We start from the raw sequence: 22,777 nt of genomic DNA on the forward strand, positions 1-22,777 counted from the left end.
AGAGTATACATCATTTCAGAAATTATTCATAGACGACTCACAGGTATAACCCCTGAACAAATTCCACTATTCATTTAATTAGTTGGAAACTTTTGAAGTTAAAAAATATATTATTTATACTCTTTAGGTTTTACCTGCTTTAGAATTGCAGTCTAATATCATATTAAAACTGACTATGAAACATGACCAATTTATCCACCCTGTCTAGAATTTTAAATAAATGATTATGTTCGACTGACTGAGATACTGGAAATTATATTTCTTAATCGGAATATGAGCAGGAATTGAAGGATAAACTATAAAATTAATTGTTTGAATTGAATTAGGACAAAAAGGAAGATTTGAAACTTGAGAGTATACATCATTTCAGAAATTATTCATAGACAACCCACAGGTATAACCTCTGAACAAATTCCACTATTCATTGAATTAGTTGGAATTACAATGGCTGACATGAGAGTTCTACTTGTATTATCATTACCTATTTCAGCAGGAGCTATTACTATAATATTAACTGATGGGAAACTTTAATATTTCACTCTTTGCCTTTTCATGAGGAAGAGATCCCATCCTGTTTGAGCATTTATTTTGTTTTTTGAAGTTTATATTCTAATTTTACCAGGATTTGGATTAATTCCCCATATTATTTGTTAAGAAAGAGGAAAACTGAATGAATTATTGGGATAATTTATGTTGTATTGTCATTTGGAATTTTAGGATTCTTTGTACGAGCTCGTCATTCCCCATTGTCTATTTTATGATGAAGCTTCATTTTGCATTAGATTATTTTTGGCATTAAATTTAATATTTCTTGATTATTTTGGATTGAATTGCTTCTTGTCACTGATTTATAAAGATTTGAAGTTTGTTTTCTGTGCAAAATTAATTTTATCTCCATTAAAATAAATTTTGTCAAAAATGGATAAAATGTATTTTGATCTAAAGCTCCTCAATTATTATAAAATGCTATAATGATGGCTACACACACTCAAGCATGCTTGTATCCAAATATTTCTTATGAAGACATAATGTAAACCAAAGAATTTTCTCACCAAATTTACAATTAAGTGCCTAATGTTCTCTAAGGTAAAAATAAACTCTAAAAAAGTGCTTCATTGTTTTTTTGCGAATTACAAAATATTTCAATTTTTTATTCTGCATATAAAATGAGGTATATTTTTCTATTGCTTATTTGTATCATCTTTTGAGAGCGTCTATGTTCAATGTACATAATTAAGTGTAAATATGTATCTCTATATTTTAATTATGTTGTAATAGAGTGACAAAATATTAATTAAAAATTATAATTTTTTTTTATCAAACTTTCAATTCAAGTTTTTCATTCAAAAACAATTTTAGGGACTATAGGTTATTATTTTTTATACAATTATTATATTTTAGTCCGTTTTATTCACTTCTTTTTCTTTTCCAGTAAAAAGATAAATTTTTATTTCAGATAATTTTTGTTAAGCATGTCATTAGTAGTATTATTTTTTTTATTAGTTATTAGTCTGTACTTAATGGAATGACAGATGTTCCATTATTCAGTCTCATCATGATTCTGATTATTTATATAACTCTTTTAACGGAAGAAATATTGTTTCATCCTGTATATTTGTCAGACTGATCTAGATACCGTCCCTGGTATTCCTCTTAATCCTAGGAAATGTTGTGGAAAGACTGCGATTTTGAATTCTAAAAATGTGTTTAATTGAATTTTAAATCATTTAGGAGTTAATCTTGGTAAAAGGGAATTATTGAATGAATCTTCCTGTAATGGCAGATACTGTTCATATTGATAATACATAATGGAAATGTGCTACTACATAAAAGGCATCATTTAGAATGTTGCCAATAGATGAATTGGCTAAAATTACTCCTGTTAAACCTCAATGGTAAATAGGAATATAAATCATATATATATTGAAATTAAATATTAAAATTCCTGATAATTTTTATTCATCAAAATAATATAAAAATTATAGTTGACTTGCTGACTGAATAAAAGACCAAATGGATTAATACTCTTGAATGCCTTTTTTTATCTCGAATATTATTTGCTAAAATCAGCGGTATGTAAATTTTATGCAAAGGGTTTGACTACTAAACAAATATTCACCACTTCAGCAAAATTTATTGTAAACACGAAAAATATCTAATATCAACAAAACGAGTTTTATCTTTTGAAAATGTAATGTAGTCAAACAGCATAACATTTTCAATGAAAAATGCAAAAATAAACATTTTTTTTAATTGAAATTATAGGTTTTTTTATGTCCCCTGTCAAATTTGGTGAAGTAGAGAATGTATTTTGCTGCTAAACCCTTCACATACATGATTAATAATGTTTATCTGATATGGCCTAATTCATGTATGGATTTAATTCCCATAATGTTTAAATTATACGAGACAGTGCGTTCAAATACCAGCCAGGTCTAATTTCCCAGTGATTAATATTTATGTTTAATTTATCAGTTTTTGTTCTAAATCATCTAGATCAGTTCAACAACGTGTGATTTGAGATCTTTAGGAAGAAATCCTTTCGCTTCATTATGATCTAGAACAAAATCTGTAGTTAGAGAAAAAAAATATATTAAAAATTTGAGACTAGACCTGGTTGGTTTTAGGATGCAGAGTCCCATAAATACCTAACTAATAGGACTATTTTGAAAGAATATAACATATAATAGAATATATTATATACTCTTATTATATTTAAAGATACAATTCTTTATATTGAAGTACTCAAAGAGGAGAGAGAAAAAAAGGATTGAAATAAAAATCCCCAATTTTATTTATTCATTAAAATAATAATTGATTAAAAACCAAATGAGTATCCAATGGATTAATACTCTTAAATTGCCTTTTATTTCCTCTCGGAGTAGTTTTATTTGTTTATTAATTTAAATTAGGGCTTATTTTTAGACAGGATTACATTCTATAATTCATTATTTTTATCACTCAGGCCAAAATTTATTATCGAGTTTTCAGTTTTTTTTTGCATTTCTACTTATTACATTTATCTTCTTACCTGATTTTAGTTGATTTTGACTTTAGTTTTAATGGTACAATTTGTTGTTGAATCTCATGAAGCACAAATTTTTGATCTGGTTCATTTGCATGGATATAATTTATAATAAACCATATTTTTACTGTTTACAGTAGATTTTATTATAGTTGATTTAAATTCAAAGATCTTATATTTAGTATGGTTATCTTTTAATCTCTTATTATTTAGAAATTTTATTATTTTAAGTAATTTTAATGTCAATTGTAAATCTCTAACATATATGAAATGGCTCATTAAAAATATATAATAATTTCTTATCTGGTATCATTGGAATTAGTCAATATCATCAATCGATTTTTGTAAAATATATTAATTATAGCATTGTCTTTTTTGTTTATTTTTTTACATTAAAAATAAAATGTATTTCATAAACTTTATTTAATTGGTAAATAAATTTATATTGGGTAATAATACAATTTTCTTGGAATTTGATTGTTTAATTAATTACATAATATTAATTTTGAAAAATTGAAATTAAACATTATATTAAATTTTTAACATTGGACATTAATTTAGAAAATATGTCTAGCAACAGTATGCAGGATAAGATTTAGAGTGTACTGTGATGTTAACATGGTACATTTAGAAATTAATTTTCGTTTCACCAAAACTATTGTAAAAATCATCTGAAAAATGTTTATTGTTTCATAAATGGTTCTAAACCTGATCAATGTGCATTATTTTTTTCTTTTTTTGGAGAGGTAAGAAACTGATGTGGAAATTAATTTCTTAAATTGAAAATGTACCTGATTAAGATTAAGTATTATATCAACATGTTGAAATGGATTTGGTGCTAAAGTCTAATCATACGTTTAAGTTATATTTTATATAATAATGTATGGTTTTATATAAAAACAAAAATATTTTGTATATTAAGTGTCTTAAGATATGTTAGATTTCTTGTTTAGTGAATAGTATTATTAACTAAAAGTTAAATTAACCACAATGTTTTGTTCTGTTCTATTGTGCTGATAAAAATAAATAAATATACTAATCATTCCCAGTTTTATTATAATTTTTCATTAATTACTAATATTGTTAATGTGAGAATTTCTGTTATAGATGGGAACTTGTTTTTGTATTATATTTCATTACTGTATCTGAATTTATAGAAATATTAATTTTTTTTTTCAAATCATCCATTGCTGTTTATTTATTGACATATTTTCTTTATCATAATTAATTTTATTAGTGGGATATTCTCTACGAAGCGTTTTATTAGGTTTGACCTATTTAAATCACTCAAGTCTTGAATCTACAAATATGATTCACGCCTCTAACTCTCACTTAAGGTTTCCAGTTTTCATTATGCCTGGCCTGTTTAAGAATCCAATGAGCCTTTAGAGGTATGGTATGAAATGTTATTGGAAAAAGTAAAAGTTAAGACTAATTTCCGATAATAAACTGATATGCAGGTTGGTAACTGAGGTCATTTATAAAGAATTTAAAGTCAGATATTGGAAATTACATATTTTAGATGGAATAAGGCATCATAAATTTCAAATCAATCTACTGATTTGAAAATTACTCTTCAGGGATGTCTGAGATTACTTCTCCAAAACTTGGTATCATATTAAATAAATAAAAATTGCATATCCAGTATGGTGTAATAAATTTAAAAATATAAAATTTTCTTTAGAACTCAGTCCTTTAGGATTTTGGGATCATTGTATCCAATGGAATCCAGATTCAAAAACAAAACGTAAAAGACCAGATTAAGAGACATTAACATTGCATATTGTGTCTTTATTAGCTATAATTGACTTAATTACACTAATTAAGAGTTAGTTTATTTACCTCAATTGGACTCTTAGTTTTTTTGAAATTCATACCTCAAATTTGGATTCAGCAACCCTTAAACCTTGTGAGCAAGGTGTATTTTTAGTTTTAAACTAATTTATGGTTGGAGTGGTTTCATTAATATTAAAATTATAGTGCTTAATCAGAGACATCCCTAAGTGGGGTGTCACTCACCTTCCAATACGTGTTTATTTAAGATTCTACTTCAAACTAAAAATAATTGTATTGATGTAATTCTAAATAATTTGATTTTTTTTTTTTTTGCCTGGGCTCGTGATCAAAGAGTGTATTACTGTCAAATGTTAGCATGTTAGCAGAACCAAGCAATGAAAGTGGTCCAAATGTTGAAGCTATTAAAACCTTGCTTGTAAATAGGGGCCAGCTTATAAAAATTTCTGAAAGAATAGTTTGAAAGCCTTCGGAATTCCTGCTGTAACACGAGTGGAAAATATTTTAATATATTTTTACTTAATTCATTGTGAAATGAAAGTCTTGATGTTTAGAAAATGGTATTCGATTAATGTTGAGATGAAGCACTCTTTATTATTTTACAGTTTATATAAAATTAAAAATATTTACTTTATGTATCAATAATATTGTATTTTTATAAAAGACTAAAATGGAAGTCATTTATTGATGCTGTATTAATCAATGAGATTATTATAAAAGCATGAACAGGGTATCATAATATAAGTAGTAATCAAATCCTAATATAAAAGGGCACGCTAAGCAAATGAGGTGATAATAGACACAAGTAAACAGAATAAAAGATCTTTCTAAAAACATCTAATATTTAATTACTCATACTAATAATAAAATTATGCTATATCAAAAAAAAACCTAATAATGAATAGTAATATTAGAGAGCAGGCAGTAAGCAAATGAGGAGACAACATGCTCAAATAAACTATACATAAAAAAAAGTCTTTCTAATAACATCTTCTAATATTAAATTACTCATACTAATAGTAAAATCATGCCTTGTCATGAAAACTTAAACTAATTATACATCTATTTAAAACGATTTTATTTTTTTTAATCAAAAATTAGAATTTACAAAACTATTATCCTTCCGACTGTTATGGATGTGAGACGTGGCCTCTTACACTAAGGGATAAACAGTGCCTCAAGATTTTCGAAAATAAAGTATTACGTAAAATATTCGCACCGAAAAAGAATGAATTAGCCGGAGAATTTAGAAGACTTCAAAACACTGAATTAAGATTACAAAACACCCGGTAAATATAATTCAAGTTATAGCATTGCGATGTTTAAGACAGAACTATAAGGTTGTAGGGCTTAGTAACCAGCGGATCTCTAAAATGTTAATAAACACCGAACCGACAGGTAAACGTCCGAGGGGTAGAGAAACCTAGATGAGAGGATTGCGCTAAAACTGATTTAGTAGAATTGGGTTTGGAGGGACATCACTGGAAGGATGTATGCAGAGAGCGTATAGTGGTATCGGCATCGAACCTTCGGGTTCGTCAGGCCTTCATTATTATTATTACCCGATTTTCTGGTATTTCGTCTTAAATGTATTTTTGTCATCTTAAATGTTGAGGACTAAGGATTTTTTTAGAGAGAGCGAGAGAGATACAACCTTCTTCTGCTGTTGGTACTTAAAGGTATACAGTGAGATATTAGCTGAGGGTATCTTATTTTGATTTTGGATAAAATGGCTTTGCGTTATGTGTAGAGTGCTAGTGCAGTGGACTTGTCAGTCATTCGACTAGTTTTTTTAGTTAATCATTAGACTTTTTTTCTATTACTAAAAACTGACGTTACTTGTACTATTAACGATTAAGCTAAACCTATTGCAACATTACTGTCACGACAGTGAATGCTGTCATGACTGCAATTATCAAATAGTTAAACCATGATAGTGGCTAACAGTTTTGCCTCAAAAACGGAAACCGTACGATACTTTTAAAGCTTATACATGTTATAGTTAAGTTACAGTTGCTTCTCTGGCATTACTTGCACTATCAAGAGTCACGCCAGCGGTAGTGCGACAGTACAATCATGATTTTAACATTAAAATAGTTACAGTGTTAACTATTCCCCAAGAGCATGTAAAGTAGCGGATATTAATTGGGCAAAAAGGGTATTTTCAAGGTGCCGAGGGGGTATTTTTTTTATCGGGAGAATCGTCAGCACTAGTGGTATGGTCGCTCATGCAGTTTTCATTACTGGCGCTTTTTTATCTCAACACTGTTGTTTTTTTTTATGCTTTCTATGAATTAATTTATGTCTCACCCAATTACTTTTTTTAACAAATGATTTATACAAATCTTATGTATTCTGGTTTGTTTCGTTATCTTATTCCGATTCCGGGAATTTTCTTCCACTATTTATTTCCATCAAGATACTCTCATGCTCAAAGTATATTGCCAATGCCTGATCTGCATCTCAACATTTATTGTGTGCCATGTAGTCTTTAATTTTATTTAATATAACCTTTAAGTTTTGTTGTAGAGAGTATTAATCAGAATTAAAATTTAAGTTAAGAGTTTGAAATCAAAGTAACCTGCTATGAGATGAACGTTGCTAATCCAAATATGACCGAATTGACACCAGATTATGAATATGAATCCTCTCTTTCTATGACGGTAATATGGTATATTAATTAAATAAATAAACATTGATTGTTTTTAATTGTTACATATAGTTAGTATGTTCATTAGCCTAAACAAGTATTTTTATTTACTTTCATATATAGCTGGTACTATCTTTAAAAATATTTGTATTCTTTGTTTTAACAAATTTATCACACATTGATCACTTTAATTATAAATTTGTTCATTACTAGCTTGGTTTTTAACACCCTCTAACACCTGTTTGAGCCATGCTTCTATTTTTTCCCCTCAAAAATAACTTTAAGGATATTGTCATAATTTTTCTTTTGAAGGCTAAGATATTTTATGGGTTCTGTCAAAGAAATTCTGTCAGTTTGTGGCCTCATATCAATATGATAACATTCAAAAATGTGACTGTACTTATCTTTATATATATAAATGATTGATCACATTTTTCAAAATATGAAGGAGATAGTCAGGTTGTGGTCAAAGAGAACAAAAAATAGTTAAACTAAAATAGTTTTTTTACTATTTTTTGTTCACTTTGACTGCAACCCTGACCATCTCCTTTGTGCTTGTGCTTATCTTTAAATTTATTATTTTTACTTTTTTGTGAGCCTCTGTAATGTTTATTTCCTTATTAAACCTGTTTCTGAAAAAGAATAATGAGATAACTAGTATGTATCTATCCTTTCATACTCTATTAATAATAACATTAAAAAAATTATTTATGTTTTAATAATGGGTTTAACTGTAGTTAGATTTTGTTTCAAATGCAATAGATTTCTTTTATAATACATCAGATAGTTATTTTTGTTTAATGTAACTATTTATTTAAACATTAATACTGAGAAATGATGGATCCTTTGTGAGTTATTCCTAACTTGTCCAGAGATCCTATAGGAATTTGATGCTTCTAGCGAAGCCCATTAGGTCTTTTAGGTTAATTTTAGTGATTTCTTCAGGTTTAATTATAACCTGATTCAAGTATTGTAATCTATAAAAGACCAAGGGCTTCACATTCATATTGGATATACTCAGCCTTTTCTTCGTCCTCAAGTACAAATGGTATATAGAATCTTCTTCTTCTTAACTTTTAATGGATCATGGCCCATCAAGAGACATGGTATGTTCTCAGCTCATTCCTTGCCAGATGTAGATAAAATTTTCCCTTTTCCTTATACTCATTTATGAAGGTTTAGATTTTTTCATGCCAGGTTTAGTACTTCTGTATGTTTTCTTCTCTATTTCCCATGAGTCTATCTTCTTACCTATTACACTAATAGACTACAGTAAGGTTTAGGGCCTGATGATGCTGTTTTGAACCCTTCCTAGGAAGTTCATCAGCTATCTCATTCTCCTCGATTCCCTATATCCACGCTTAAGTAAGCTTGTTGCCCTTAGCAATCTGTTTTGTCAAGGCAATTCCATACCATTGATGTTATTTTGTAGGACTGTAAAGCCTGAGGTTATTATTGTATATATTGGATTATAAAGGTTGAGATTAACATTAGACCTTATTATATTATTACATAAAGATAGAAATCATCTTAACATTCTTTTCATTATCCCATATTCCAAAATTTAAATAATTTCTAGTATCTAGTCACATATATGTATATGGTTTTAGGTGTCTGGAGTTATATCACTCATTTTGTTTTTAGCCAGTTTGATTCTATGTTGGATTGATTGTAAAAATTCATTGCAAGAAATGAAGGTTTTGTCATATTTTGTAAGTACTAAAAATAATATTTTATAAGTTCAAACTTAATTTTATTAGGCAGGTTACAAGCCTAAATGTGACCAATTAGTTATATAAAACATGTTTAGTCTGTCAGTTTCTGACAGATTGTAATGGAGATAATAATTTTGAAAAGTAATGTTAACTGTTATAGTTAGAAATTAAATCACAGTGATGAGAAAGTGAACAAAATATAAAAGATTTTAAAACCTTTTAAGCTATAAACATTCTATCTGTCACTTTTTGACATAGATTGTAGCATAGACACTGATTTTGATAAAGTAATTTTAACTGTGAGGGGTAAGAATTAGAGCACAGTAACGAGAAGTGAACAAAATTTAGAAGATTTGAAAACAAAAAGCTGAGTGATAAAGAAATCAATTTGCATTATAATGAGAACCTTATGAGGCTCTCTAAAGATCAGTTTAAGTTGTTTAGGAGTTCAACTAAAGATTTTGGTAGTGCGTGCACAAACTTCTAAAGGCATAAAATTTTTAACCAGTATACTTATATTGTAATGTGCATTCATCTTTTCTTCAAGTCACTAAGGAAAGTCTTATTTAGTAAGTTGAAAATAGCCCTTCATATCTTGCTGAAAGACATATTAAGAAGTTAAAGATAAGAGTTATGAATTTAGGATATTTATACAGTGAAGATTAGGATTTCTTCAAATATTGAAATTTAGTTCCTAGTTAAAATTTAATTCATCACTAAATGGGCATTCTAGGATTGTCTTGGATTGGATGTAATATTTTTACAGCTGATAGTCATCGCCTGGGAAAATGATAGAAGAACTGCTAATGGATCATCAACCCCTACTGTCAAGAGTGAGAAGTGTAGTAGCCTCATTCATCTCCAAGCATTGTGCAGTCCATTCCTCTGGCCCAATGATTGTTAATATTGCTAGTTCCTACAGAATACTAATATTCAAATCGCAGGGGAGACTGGGAAATAACCAGTATTGTGTAATCATACTTGCCCTGGATATAGGAGAAAAAATGTTCATGAGAATGAAAAGTTGGCCAAAATTTCAACCTTACGAGTAAGGAATATTCATAATTATTTTTGTAAATGTCATTTTTTCTGATTTCCTGGACTATATGGCATACTGATAATATATTTTCAGCATCACTAATCGATAAGGAACTAGACATTTTGAAATTTGAATGCTGAGAGCATACTTACCCTTCCTAGACAATAACTTGATGAATTGTCTCAGTGTGAAGTGAGGAAGATGAGTATCTTTTTTTGCATGATTGATGAGAGTGAAAAACTTCTCTCACATGAGCAAAAACCCTTTTGCAAACTATCTAAATGTTTCCTTTATTATTGTTAACAGTCATCATTGCAAAATATTAATTTTTGTCTAAAAATGATTGTAAAGAAACAATTTGGTGTTTAATATAATATCTATTTATTACTAATCTGTGTAATATATTTTGTCATAATTCAATTGATGATGTTATGAACGTATTTATTGAGTGAAATGATAGCATTTTTGAAATAGTTGTTACTGATTTTTCTGGTAAGATGACAATTCACTACCATGTTATGAACTGTATGATTAGAGTGGTGGAAAAAAATGGAAAAATTAAGAATTAAAAAATTTGAAACAACTTATTGTTAATCTGCTGTTAAAACTCAAAAATGGAAATAAGCTTTGTGATCAGCAAAGGAAAAAAAAATAGCCTACAGGGCTTACTTGTTGGTCCTACTCCCCTTTCGCAATCAACACCATAAGGGGACCTATATAAGCAAAGAGATAGTAAAAAAATTTTGCATTGAACTTAAGTTCCCAAGTAGTAAAGGAAACATATTAGATATTTTATTTATGACTATTTTTTTTTAAATAGTCATAAATAAAAATGTAAAATTTTAATAAAGTTTAATCTCTGCTAGTTCTACTGTGTAAATCTATATGCCTTATTGTTTTCTGTTTAATAGCAAGTTATTTGGTTTTATGAATATTTTCATTTTCAATTTGTTTTTTAAAATTTATGTACCTTTTGTAATTAACAAAATTTTATTCTATTGCAGTTTTATTTAATTTCATTTAAGAGTTATAATTTCTTATGTTTTGAACTTTCATTGATATTATTTCAAAGAGAAGTATTTAATTTAAGGAAAACATAAATTTCAAAAGATTTACTTATTAATACAAATGTAGTTTGAGTGAAAGTAGTAAATTAAAAATTTTATTAAGGCATATTTTAGATGACTATAATTGTATTTTATTAATTAAAACTACATATTAATATTTGTAAAACTATATATTAAATAACAAGAGGTGCTTTCCCGGCTGAAGATTGTACATATACATGGGTTGGGTACATGGCTTACCAAGGAGACCTTTATGAACTTCACACGATTACAATTAAACCTTACCCTAAATTTTTAAAGCAGCATATATATTGATACCAGGATAATTTATCAATACTGTGTTTTGCTTTTTAGGACGGCTTCGTTGATTCAATGGTATATACATATTATAATGATTGTTTTAAAAACAGAATTTCTGATCTTAGGCTAGAAATAAGAAGAAATGAGTCATTTCCTGGTAATTACGTACTGTGTTTTTTTCATTCTTTAAAAGATAATTTTATATATCACAGGATTAAGTCATATAAAGAAAACCTACAATTTACAGGCACAGATTTTCCATTACATAAAATCTTCATTATTGTATGTGCTTCAGGACGTGTTCGAAGATTTGAAGACATTGATAACGAACGAATCGAAAAGGTATGTCATTTGCTTATATTAATAACTATCAACTATGTTGGTGATTTTAAATAACATCATGTTTATAATGGAATTTTATTCATTTAATTGATCATCTAAAATAATTCAGTTTTGTATTATTGAAGGGCTTATTCGCTAATTCATTCCATTTTACCATTGAAGCTAAGTTACTCTTTTATTTGGGCAAGAAATACAATTTTTGTGCTTTGAAAAACAAAATTATTGTTTGTAAATTATATAAATTGTTGCTTCTATCAGGTTATTGAAGTGTTTAAGCCCTTTATTTATTTTTAAAAAGAATTACAAAAATAGTTTTATTGAGTATATTTTTTCCAGAACGGTTTTCAGTATTTTGTTTATTGCATTTATTTTTGCATTATTTGTTTGAAACACTGATAACACAAATTTACTATTGTTATTTTGATGTTGCTATGGATTAACAACAGCATCAGGCTGATAAGCTCACTATTCAACTGGAGATTATCCAAGAAGGTTCAAGAGATAAGTTGTGGTTGATACCTAATTATTTTCTTTTGGCAGACATCATTTAATTCGATAATTGAGATCTCGATACCAATTTCTAACAGATGTTTTTTCCTACCTCATTTGGAGAAGGATAAAACTACTCCATTGTATTCACCATCTATTGAGGTAACCAGTTTTTTTATTGTTTCTCCAGTCAGAGATGTGTGCTCAATCCAAATCAACTCGTCAACCATAACAACTGAAGAAATATATGAACTATAAACAAATTAATAATTGACTTTAGTGGTGTAACAACAGGCTGCCTGCTGGTCTAGACTGTAACTATTACTGCCGAAACCGCTGTGGCCCTGCACGTGTATATTAATATTTGTACGTTCATTGTAAATACCTCAATTATAACATGTAACAACTATAAAATACATTGTAATATATATTTAATTGTATCATTTGAATTAATAAAGATTCCAATAGAATCTGCTGATCCACTTACAGCTAATGTCTTACACGTAGTATCTTTCGATGGCGTTTAACAACCCGGAGACTAGACTATGCCAAACTGATAAGACCTGTGTGAGATCTCGCTTCACAAGAAACACCTCCTTAGGAGGCAGAGGATAACAATTTATAAAGTGGGTCAATACATTCTGTTACTATATTTTTGGGAATGTTCATTGTCTTTTATTCCCTGCCTTCTCTGGATCTCTCCTCCTTCTTACTCCTTTATCCTTTCATAGGATCCTGCAGCTAGCTTCCCTCCAGCCTTATGTACCCCTTTCTATCTACACAAATAGTATCTTGTAGAATGAAGTTACCTTCCTGCACGACCTGGCAGCTGGTTACCCTCCAGGCTTGCATTCCCTTGGTACCTACTGGAATAGTACCCTGTAGGACAAGGTTACCAACCTTAGAGAAATTATGACTGGCATCCCTAAGTCTCATCCTATTTGATCAGCTCCTAATCAATTCCCTTACCTATTTGGTTTTATAACAACCTTCTATATAATTCTCTTATTTCAAAATTAGATTATTATTTTATTTAGCAAATTTTAATTTTACATTTTCCTTTCTTTTATTTTCTTCCAATAAACATTTTGATTTATTTTATTTTATCTTAACACTATTTTGAAATTCTTAAATTACCAGTATTATTTTAAATAGAGCCAAGAGATTTGTGTTTGTGTTTTATAAGATCGCTCGCTCCATCATGTAGGAGAAATGTAACAGACTGTTGTGTTCCCAAACTTAATAACTGCCATAAAATCATTTTATCAAGAACCCAAAGGCATTACGGATAAGGCTTATTGGATCAGAGTCTCTTTCATTCCGTTTTCAAATAGGAGTTGATAACTTAAGTTCCCTCTTGTTTAATATAGTGGTGAATACTTCGGAGTTTCAACCATGGGGATGATACAGGTCAGATTGCAGATTCCTCTTGTCATTTGCAGATTTCTGTGCTTGAATGGAATGAGAAACTTAATCCTTAACAAGTTGTCTAAAAAAAATTCATGTGACTAGTGATCTTGCTCAAAATGACTCAAAAATTTAATTTATATTTTTAGTAAAATACATAGATTTTGTTAAACTATAAATATGTAAATTATTTCAATTTCAACACTGTACATATACATATTGTGATGGGAAATAATTGACCAATTCAGGTCAAAATCTGTACACTTAAATAAGTAGTTAATTCGATTGTTATGGTATGAATACTCATCTAAAAATCTGGCAACAAGAGTAATAAAAACAACTAGGGAGATGATAGAAGAGATTCACCCATTGAAGAAGAGTGAATCCTGAAGAAAGTAAGCAGTGGACCAAATTGCCCTAACCCAACTAGTTAAGGGTTAAGAGATGATATCAACCAATCGAACTGTAAGAACCTGCATGGTGACAGGGATGAAGGTCATTTACAAATTACTTGCAATGTTCCGGTCCTAAAGGCTGTTGGTAGTTTTGAATGTCACAAATGATTCCAGGATTGACCAGGTGTAATGAATCATGTGAGGAAGCCAATGGTATAAATTCTACCAAATTTCTTTCACTCAAGTTCCAAGGAAGTTAAACACAGACTCGTTTTTTCTTCCAGTGCTGCTGTATGGAATAGAGACCTGGGATGCCCTTCATAAGCATATAAGCAAAATAACAGCAGTGGAGATGAAGTTCCAGAGAATTCCTGAAAACACTTTGCAACGAGTTTACAATAAAACCATATTTCTATTGGAAATACCTTAGAAGAAAGGCAGTTCACATGATTTTGACATTTGTGGATGTGATTGAATACATGATGTTGACCTATGGACTTTGTTGGCAAGTCCTGATTGTGATTGTGAATCGAGCTGAAACTAATAGAGATTCTTATGATCAATGTATGGAGAGACTTGGAATAACCAAGCAGTTTGGTAGAATGGCAGGAGACTGACCACAGAAGAAGGCACAGGACTACTCCTACACCTTACTGCGTATTAGACCTAGAGAAGGAAGGCTTGTCAATTATAAGTCATATATGAGGAGAAGATGGTTGGGGGGGGTGCGGTCAAAACATAACACAAATAAGTTTAAATAACTTGTCTCTCATCACTATAAGTCAGATAATTAAAAAAAAAAATTAAGTATTATCAAGCAAATGATTTATTATTTGATTTTTAATTATTTAATTTGATAAATCCGAACAGTGTATGAATAATATTTTGAAGTTTTATTTATGTTTATTATCAAAACTTCTTAAATTTATGTTTATTATCAAACTTCAAAAAAAAAGTTTTTAATGTTATCGGGAATATTTATGTTTCAGAAATCAGATAGAATTAATGTTGTGATAAATGGTAAGGGTAATATTGAAATAGCTGTGTATAAGATCAAACGCTGTAATTCAGATGAATATATTTATGTTGCAATGGAGAATACTCCGCCAATGCTCACTTCTGTGGATGATCCTAGTAAGTCTGCTTTAATTTAATTGTAAAACTGTTAATTTACTTGACATGATCTATGAGTAGCTGCCATTTTGAGATGAGTAAATTTACCATATGTATAGCATTTGTAATACTATAATATGTAAGGACATTACACCCAATTAACTTTGGGTGTAATGTCCTTACATATTTTAACTAAGGTAGGAATGGTAGACTATCAGAGTGAGGAGCCTTCCTTCATTTATTCTAATCAGATTCAGGAGCATAATATGTGTACTGTGATAAAAAAAAAAAATCTGGTCCAGTGCGTGCATCACTCAACATTCACTTACTGCATAATTTTGAATTGAAATTAATCCCCACTTATTTCAGAACAGATATTTCTAAATTACTCACTGTGGCAATACTTATCTGTATTAAGTTTCCAAATGAACCTTTCAATAGATTGAGTGACTAAATCTTATTTCAATAATGTTAAAAAAAGGACTTTTATTAATATTTCTCATTCCAAAATTTTAATATTTTTCTTTTGCAAAAGTATGGCAGAAATAAATAAATATAACAATTAACAAAAATTTGTATTGTGCTCTTAACCATTTCTTCAATGCTAAATTGTTATAGAATCTATTTTGAAAATACTAAAAATGATCTTATGCTATTTGTCATTCTGTCGACTGAAAGGCTCACATGTAGGTTAAGTGAAATTAAAAGAGTAATTATTTAATAACTATGTTTAACAGTTATCAAAGCGGTGCATGGGCCTACCAGTTTAACGTCAAACTCATGTTTTATTTATCTGTTTTTAATCATTCTCCGTTACTTTCTATGACATTATATGTTATAAATTATTTTTTTCTAGAATCTTCGGCTTTGAACGGTTTATAATAAGTCTATACTATTTCTCTAATTTCTGGAAAGGTATTTTTAACCTTAAAAAAAATATATTTTTTCTCTTATCTCCTTAAGTTAATTATAAAATCCTTTCAAAGTTTATATTTATATTTTTTATTACTAATCAAAATGACAGATGGTTAATAACTTTAGAAGATTTTTTGAAAAGTTCTCATTTAATCTCAGTCAGACTATTTCAATGAGATTACGGCCTATCTGATATTAAAGATCATTCAATTGCACATTGACATACCAAGTTTAACAAAAATTGTTTAAGTCACTTTCGAGGAAATTGTGAAAATCTATTCTATAAGGTGGCACTTCATGCCAGTTGATTTTATTGAGTTGAAGTTGTCACATTCCAGGCATATACCCAGCTTAAATACGTATTTAATTTCAGTTTCCTATAACTTTTTGTTTTTGAGCTACAACTAACACACATGCACTGTATGCAAGTGCAAGCATGCTCACTCACACACACACAAAGAGATTCCAGGAAGATCGCACATCTTATCGCCCATTATGTCTCTGAACACTGCAGGCAAGGTACTGGTAATGCGCTACTGAGAGTGCGTAGGGATGTGGAGGAGAGGGCGGAAAAATATGTTTTATTGATCATGTTTGACATCTCTTCCGCCTTCGACAGCGTTTGGTGTCCCCGTGTACTCAAGCGATTGCAAGAGCTCGATACCCCCAGTAATCTATACTCCCTCGTAGGTAGTTTCCTCAATAACAGGAGTGTCAGGATCAGGGGTAACTACTATGAGGTCGAGAGAAAAATCAAAAGAGGATGTCCCCAGGGTTCGATCCTAGGAGCAGCTCTGTGAAAGCTGGTATTCAATGAGTTGCTGGGAGAACTAGAGGACAAGGGGTTCCTTGCCACGGCCTACGTCGATGACTTGGCAGTCATCGTGGCCAAGAACAGTGGATTCAGACTAAAGACAGAAGCGGAGAGGTGTGCCAGTCTCGTAGGAGAGTGGTGCGTGAGGAGGAAGTTGAGTAAGGCAGCAGCCAAGACTCAGACCATTCTCATAAGAGGCTCCATGGACAGGGATCATCCTATCACCCGATATATCCAAGGAGAGAGGATTAGACCGGGTGAGGAGGTGACATATCTTGGTGTGAGGACAAGAAGAAGATTCAATGCCACTTCTCACCTGGTGTATCTAAAGGACAGGGTGACACTGTCACTCAATGGATTAAGTAGGATAGGGGGTGTATTTTGGGGCCTCAGGTACCCTGCAACGATGACCATATATAAAGGTGTGATCTTGGGTATTCTGAGGTACGCATCCCCTGCCTGGAGCCGAAACCTCACGCAAACACAGAAGAGAAGACTGGCCACCATACAGAGATTGGCTCTGCTGAGGGTCACGAAGACATACAGAATGGTCTCAAATAAGGCGGTGCAGGTGCTGGCCGGAGCGATGCCCCTGGACCTCATCCTCAGGGAGGATGTCCTTAAGTATGAACTAAAGAGGCAGGGACTAGAAGTGCTACCGGATGAGCTCCGGCGAGACTCCAAACTTGTAGAAGAAAATACTGTGGGAGGACTCAATACAGAAGTGGAATGGATGGTGGGTAGCAAGCCAGAAGGGCGCTACTTTGAGAAAATTCTTCCCTACCGTCCTTTCTAGATTGAAGGCTAAATGGGTCATCCCAGACTATTGGGTCTCACAGATCCTACCAGGACACGGGGGTTTTCGGGGAAAGCTGCAGAGCTTTGGAAAGAACATCGACCCCCGGTGCCCCACGTGCGGAGTTTCTGAAACAGCAGAATACGTAATAGTGGATTGCTCCGCCATGGAATGACACCAAGCCAGGCTGTTGAGAAAGACCGGGATTTTCGCCCTCGCCGTCGGACTTTCCCCGGTTGATGGAAGAAGAGAATTATCCCTTCTTCAGGGAGTTCATTCATTCATCACTTCAGAGAGGAAGGAGGTGGTGGGCCCAACACATTTCACAATGGGAAGGACTTGACCGCCCAACCTCGGCGAGGCACCAGAAGAAGAGGAAGCTGATCCAGACTGAGACCAGGAGGGCTGGACCAGCCTGGTAACTGCAGGAGGTACCCAGACAGATGCGCACCAGAAGGGCCTACCGAACGGATGAAGTGGAGAAGGTGCAGCTCCATCAGTAACCTAGTGCTGGGCTGCACCACAGTAAAAAAAAAAAAAAAAAGGAAAAAGAATAGGTGATCTTTGGGAGCAATGGCATGCGCAATCCCAGCGCACACTACCCCACTGCTCCCACACCCCGTATGCCAGAAATGGCAAGGGAGGAGGATAAAAAAATAAAAAAAAAAGGTACTGAAGAGGATCAGGTTCCAGGTCCATCAGGATGGCAGGTTGACTTCTGTAAAGGAGTCAAAGGATTATCCGTTAGCAGTATTGTTTTCAGAAGGGTAGATTGACAATCAATGCCATCAATTTTGCCATCAGAACTGCTCGGGAAGCCATTGTAGGAAAGAGGTGGTAAGATGTATTGCACCATTATAACATCGAACGTTAAGAACACTTTTAATTCTGCTCAATGGCACTGTATCATGGACGGATTGTGAAGGATGGAAATCCCACAATACCTCATAAGGATTATTAAGAGTTATTTCACAGATAGAATCTTGAGATATGATACAGAAGCTGGATTGAAAACTTACAAGACTATGGGTGGCATTCCTCAGGGTTCAGTTTAAGGGCCATTGCCAACGCCATTATGTATGAAATGGTGCTCAGGCTACCCCTGCCAAAAGAAACTGTTATGCTCAAGAAAAAAATGACGTGAAACTTGTCAAAAAATCAGTTCCGGGAAACTTAGTGGCTTAGATGATGACTAGGCAGGAGAATCGGAGTGTTGTAACAGATTATGCAACACAAATCGGTAGAAGGCTCAGAGCACAAGACCAAGAAAGAAGAGGCCTGGCAATGGCTTAATAAAGACAAAGAGGATGTCGGTAGAAAGCCCTTCTGCCCCATGAAGTAATGCTTGACAGTGGTTCCGTGGGGTGGTAAAGAATAATTGAGAGGTGGTTTTTTAGTGAGTAGGAATCTCACACTGTTGCTCTACTATCGCACTTTGTCTTATGAAAGATTTTTTCCCTACTCACAAATAACACCATTTTGCTAGACTTGGTTATTTGGACTCAAGGGATCTCTAAAAGTGTATTTCCATTGAAAACTGGAATTAGAATTTTTTCAAAAAGGCAATGGTTCCTCTCACTGTATATTTTATATATAATTAAGTGAATGTAATTAAACCCTCTATCAGTGTTCTAACTGCCTTCTTGAGAGTGGTGAGGTTACCCAGGTGGCCCAATAAATTCTGTTTCTGTGGCCTCTATGCTTCAAACTGAATTCAGTTAAAATCTCTGATTAACTACTCAATTGATACTAATGGTCTAAAATTTCTTATATATTTCTACATATTTTAAGTTAGTCTTAATTTTAGTTAAAATTTGAACTTATAGTCCAAAGCAATAAAATAATTGTAGTTTTAAATTATTACCTATACTGTATAGTTCAGTGGTTCCCAACCCGAATTATATTGAGATTATAAATCTGCAGACCACTAACCCTAAAATGGAACCATTTGTAAAGAACCCTCCCTGATCACCAGCCAAAAACAAAAGGGTTTCCTCTGAAAAGTTTTTGAAAATCAGGATGCTTAAAATTGCATTTTGAGCCCCTTTCATACAACATTTACTTGTTAAAATTTGTCTTCAAGAAAGGTTAATAACATGACAGTTCTAACAATTAGCCCTCATGTTCTACCAGACACTGCTGCGGTTTACTATTTGTGAACCAGTGATACAGATTAATTTAATTTTGATATTTGGTAAAGCTATTGTTTGATTTATTATTATTTGTTTTTTGTTTTGTTTTTTTGTAGAACTAAAGAAGAATAAAAAAAAAATCATGGAAATGTTCTCTAACAAATTATCAATGAAATTGCATGAAAATATAGAATTAGCAGGTTCTTATGAGGTTGTATTTTACAATGGTATGTATAAAAAAATATCTTTATATATCTTTGGATGATTTGTTTTAATATATACCTTTGTTTAAAAAAATGAAGAGTCCACAGGAAGGATGATTTTAATCATAAAATATTTAAACAGAGAAAATTGAAGTAAAATGTTTCAGATTTAATTCTCAAATAAAGTTTCACAATTTGATGCTTATGAAATATTTCTTTTAAACCCTTCAATCTTGTTCTACATTAATTGTTCTTTCCCACATAAAATAACTTTTCAATTCACATGACGAAAAAAATTATTATCATTTTATTAAAAATGTTATAAAACATAATGTAAGATAACTGAAAAAGATTTTAACATTCAGTAGTGCTTGTCATTCCTTAGCAAATCCCACCCAAATTTCAATTAAAAAAAAAAAGGGACTGAAATGATTCCTCTAATGGACTCCTCTAATGTTGTCTGTAGTGAAAAAATTAATAAGTTTTAAATTACACTGTTAAAATCAATTACTCTAAAGTTGTCTTTTTCTGTTATTTTCTTAAGATTATCAAAAGACAGGTAGTTTAGCGGATGACATTATTCAAAGGTATACTGACTAGTCTTTTGTAGTAAGAATGAATGAAGTATCCATCGAGTACTGATTATTGATTCTCATGGGTTGCAAAAAGGTGAATAATGCTGACTTATACTTAGCAGCAATTGACTTCATGTAATTGAAATATTGTTATTGAATTCACCTTCATTTGCCTTGTACCTTGGATGGACAAACATAGATCATCTGGCCAAAAAGTTGCTATGGACACATAAAAACAACAAATTTCATTGTCAAATTTGCAGTAAAGGATCTGATTAAAAAGCTCTCTAGTGTAAAGCTTTTTAACCTCTTAAAAATTGCATCAGCCTTTTTTTTGTGATTTAATATCTATAATTTTTATTATGCTGATTTTGATTTTATACTACTTATTTTTTTAAAAAATATGTTATATATTTCTATTGCTCCTTTATACCATCTTTAGAGAACTTTAGATTTAATGTTCGCAATGAAGTGTTAGTGTATCTTTTTCTTGTTTATAATATAAGAGAATTGTTTAAATTACTTTGGTGCTAATATTGACCAATAAATTATATTTTATATCATAATTTATTTTTTTATATAACTGTCTTAGGATAGAGTAGATTTTGTTTATTTATTCAATTTTGTGTTCAGTGTATGTTGTGGGTAAAAAAGATTAAATTTAGTACAATGTTTTCTTCTATTGTGCTAATAAAATACTTGTTACATTTCCTTGTGTTATTATTATTATTGATTCAAAACTAATCTAGTTGATTATGGATTTCAACCAAATGCAACATTCTTACCTACAAAACAATATTACTGTCATTACTGAGGTATAGATGTGAAGTTTGGTAAGTGGCATCCTCTACGAAAAGAAAAAAATTGTGATCATTCCAAAACAAGGTCTTGAGAATTGAGATAGATTCCTCATAGTTTATGAGAATCAGCCAACTACATCAAGAACTACAATTGGAGTCAATAGATGATTTCATCAAAAAATGATTCACAAAATTCCATTCTCAGCGACTGGCAGTTAAAGGACCAGTAACTTACAACATGGGCAATCCAACCACACCTCAAAACTGAAGTTCAGAATGATGCTAAATATCCTGCTATAAGATCTATATTAATTTATTCCTATTTTTATTGATATCATTGTTTTATTAATTTTTTTATTATTTATTTATTTTTTCTTTATTATTTATAATTGTGAAATAGTCTAAGCATTGTATTCAGTTAGTTTTACTAGACTATACCCCCATTATCAACTGTTAAAAACAACTAGCAAAATGTAAAAATAACCGTGTAAGACCCAGGCCGATTGTGTAATATAGAAATAAAAAATAGTTGATATCAAGATTTTTGTTATAGATCACATTCTTGTGAAATATTATATAATTGTACATAAATTTACCAATATATTATGTTTGTTTGCAATTAAAAACCATATGTTCATATGTTCACATAATAGATTATTGGGCCATAAGCTGGCCGCAACGACTAAAAAATATGATAATTAAATAAATAATTGGAAAAAAATAATATTACTATAAAACGTTAACTCTTTTAAATGTAAATTACCTCTAGTGGATATATACAGTAAATAGTTTTTAACTGAACTTTCTAAATATAGCTAAATTGTAAATACTCATCTTTTTACCTCTGGCATAAACAAAAGAGAATTAACTTTTATAAATAGTTGGTACTTGCCAACACACCTCACAAATATATTTATTCAAATAAATACATGTTAATTTAAGTAAAAAAAAAATATATAAAGTATAAATATTTTCTAAACTTACTATCACAGCTAATTTATAGAGCACAAGTGTCAACGGGGATAATAATATTTAGATAAATTTGAAACTAACTTAAAAGATTCTGCTCTTAGATATCATCCAAACTAAAGTAATTTTCCAAATTAAGATGAACATAAATAAATGAGAATTGGAATAAATGTAAAATCTAACTGAAGATACAATAATACATACTTCCTATTTTTATGAATAAAACTTTTAATACAG

General features: G+C 30.8%; 1 protein-coding gene across 1 annotated transcript; it reads left to right on the top strand.

Moving 5' to 3' along the window:
* The first annotated feature begins 6,389 nt into the window (after positions 1-6,389).
* Positions 6,390-22,228, top strand: LOC106677581 (uncharacterized). The gene is made up of 7 exons (XM_014415607.2): positions 6,390-7,482; positions 9,080-9,181; positions 11,645-11,747; positions 11,838-11,932; positions 15,213-15,357; positions 20,110-20,220; positions 20,741-22,228. The coding sequence occupies exons 1-7, from the start codon at positions 7,411-7,413 to the stop codon at positions 20,794-20,796; spliced, it is 684 nt and encodes a 227-aa protein (XP_014271093.1). The 5' UTR covers positions 6,390-7,410; the 3' UTR covers positions 20,797-22,228.
* The last annotated feature ends 549 nt before the right edge of the window (positions 22,229-22,777 follow it).

Source organism: Halyomorpha halys, unplaced genomic scaffold, assembly GCF_000696795.3.
Source record: "Halyomorpha halys isolate HHAL.00 unplaced genomic scaffold, Hhal_1.1 Scaffold104.1, whole genome shotgun sequence".
Lineage (NCBI taxonomy): Eukaryota > Metazoa > Arthropoda > Insecta > Hemiptera > Pentatomidae > Halyomorpha > Halyomorpha halys.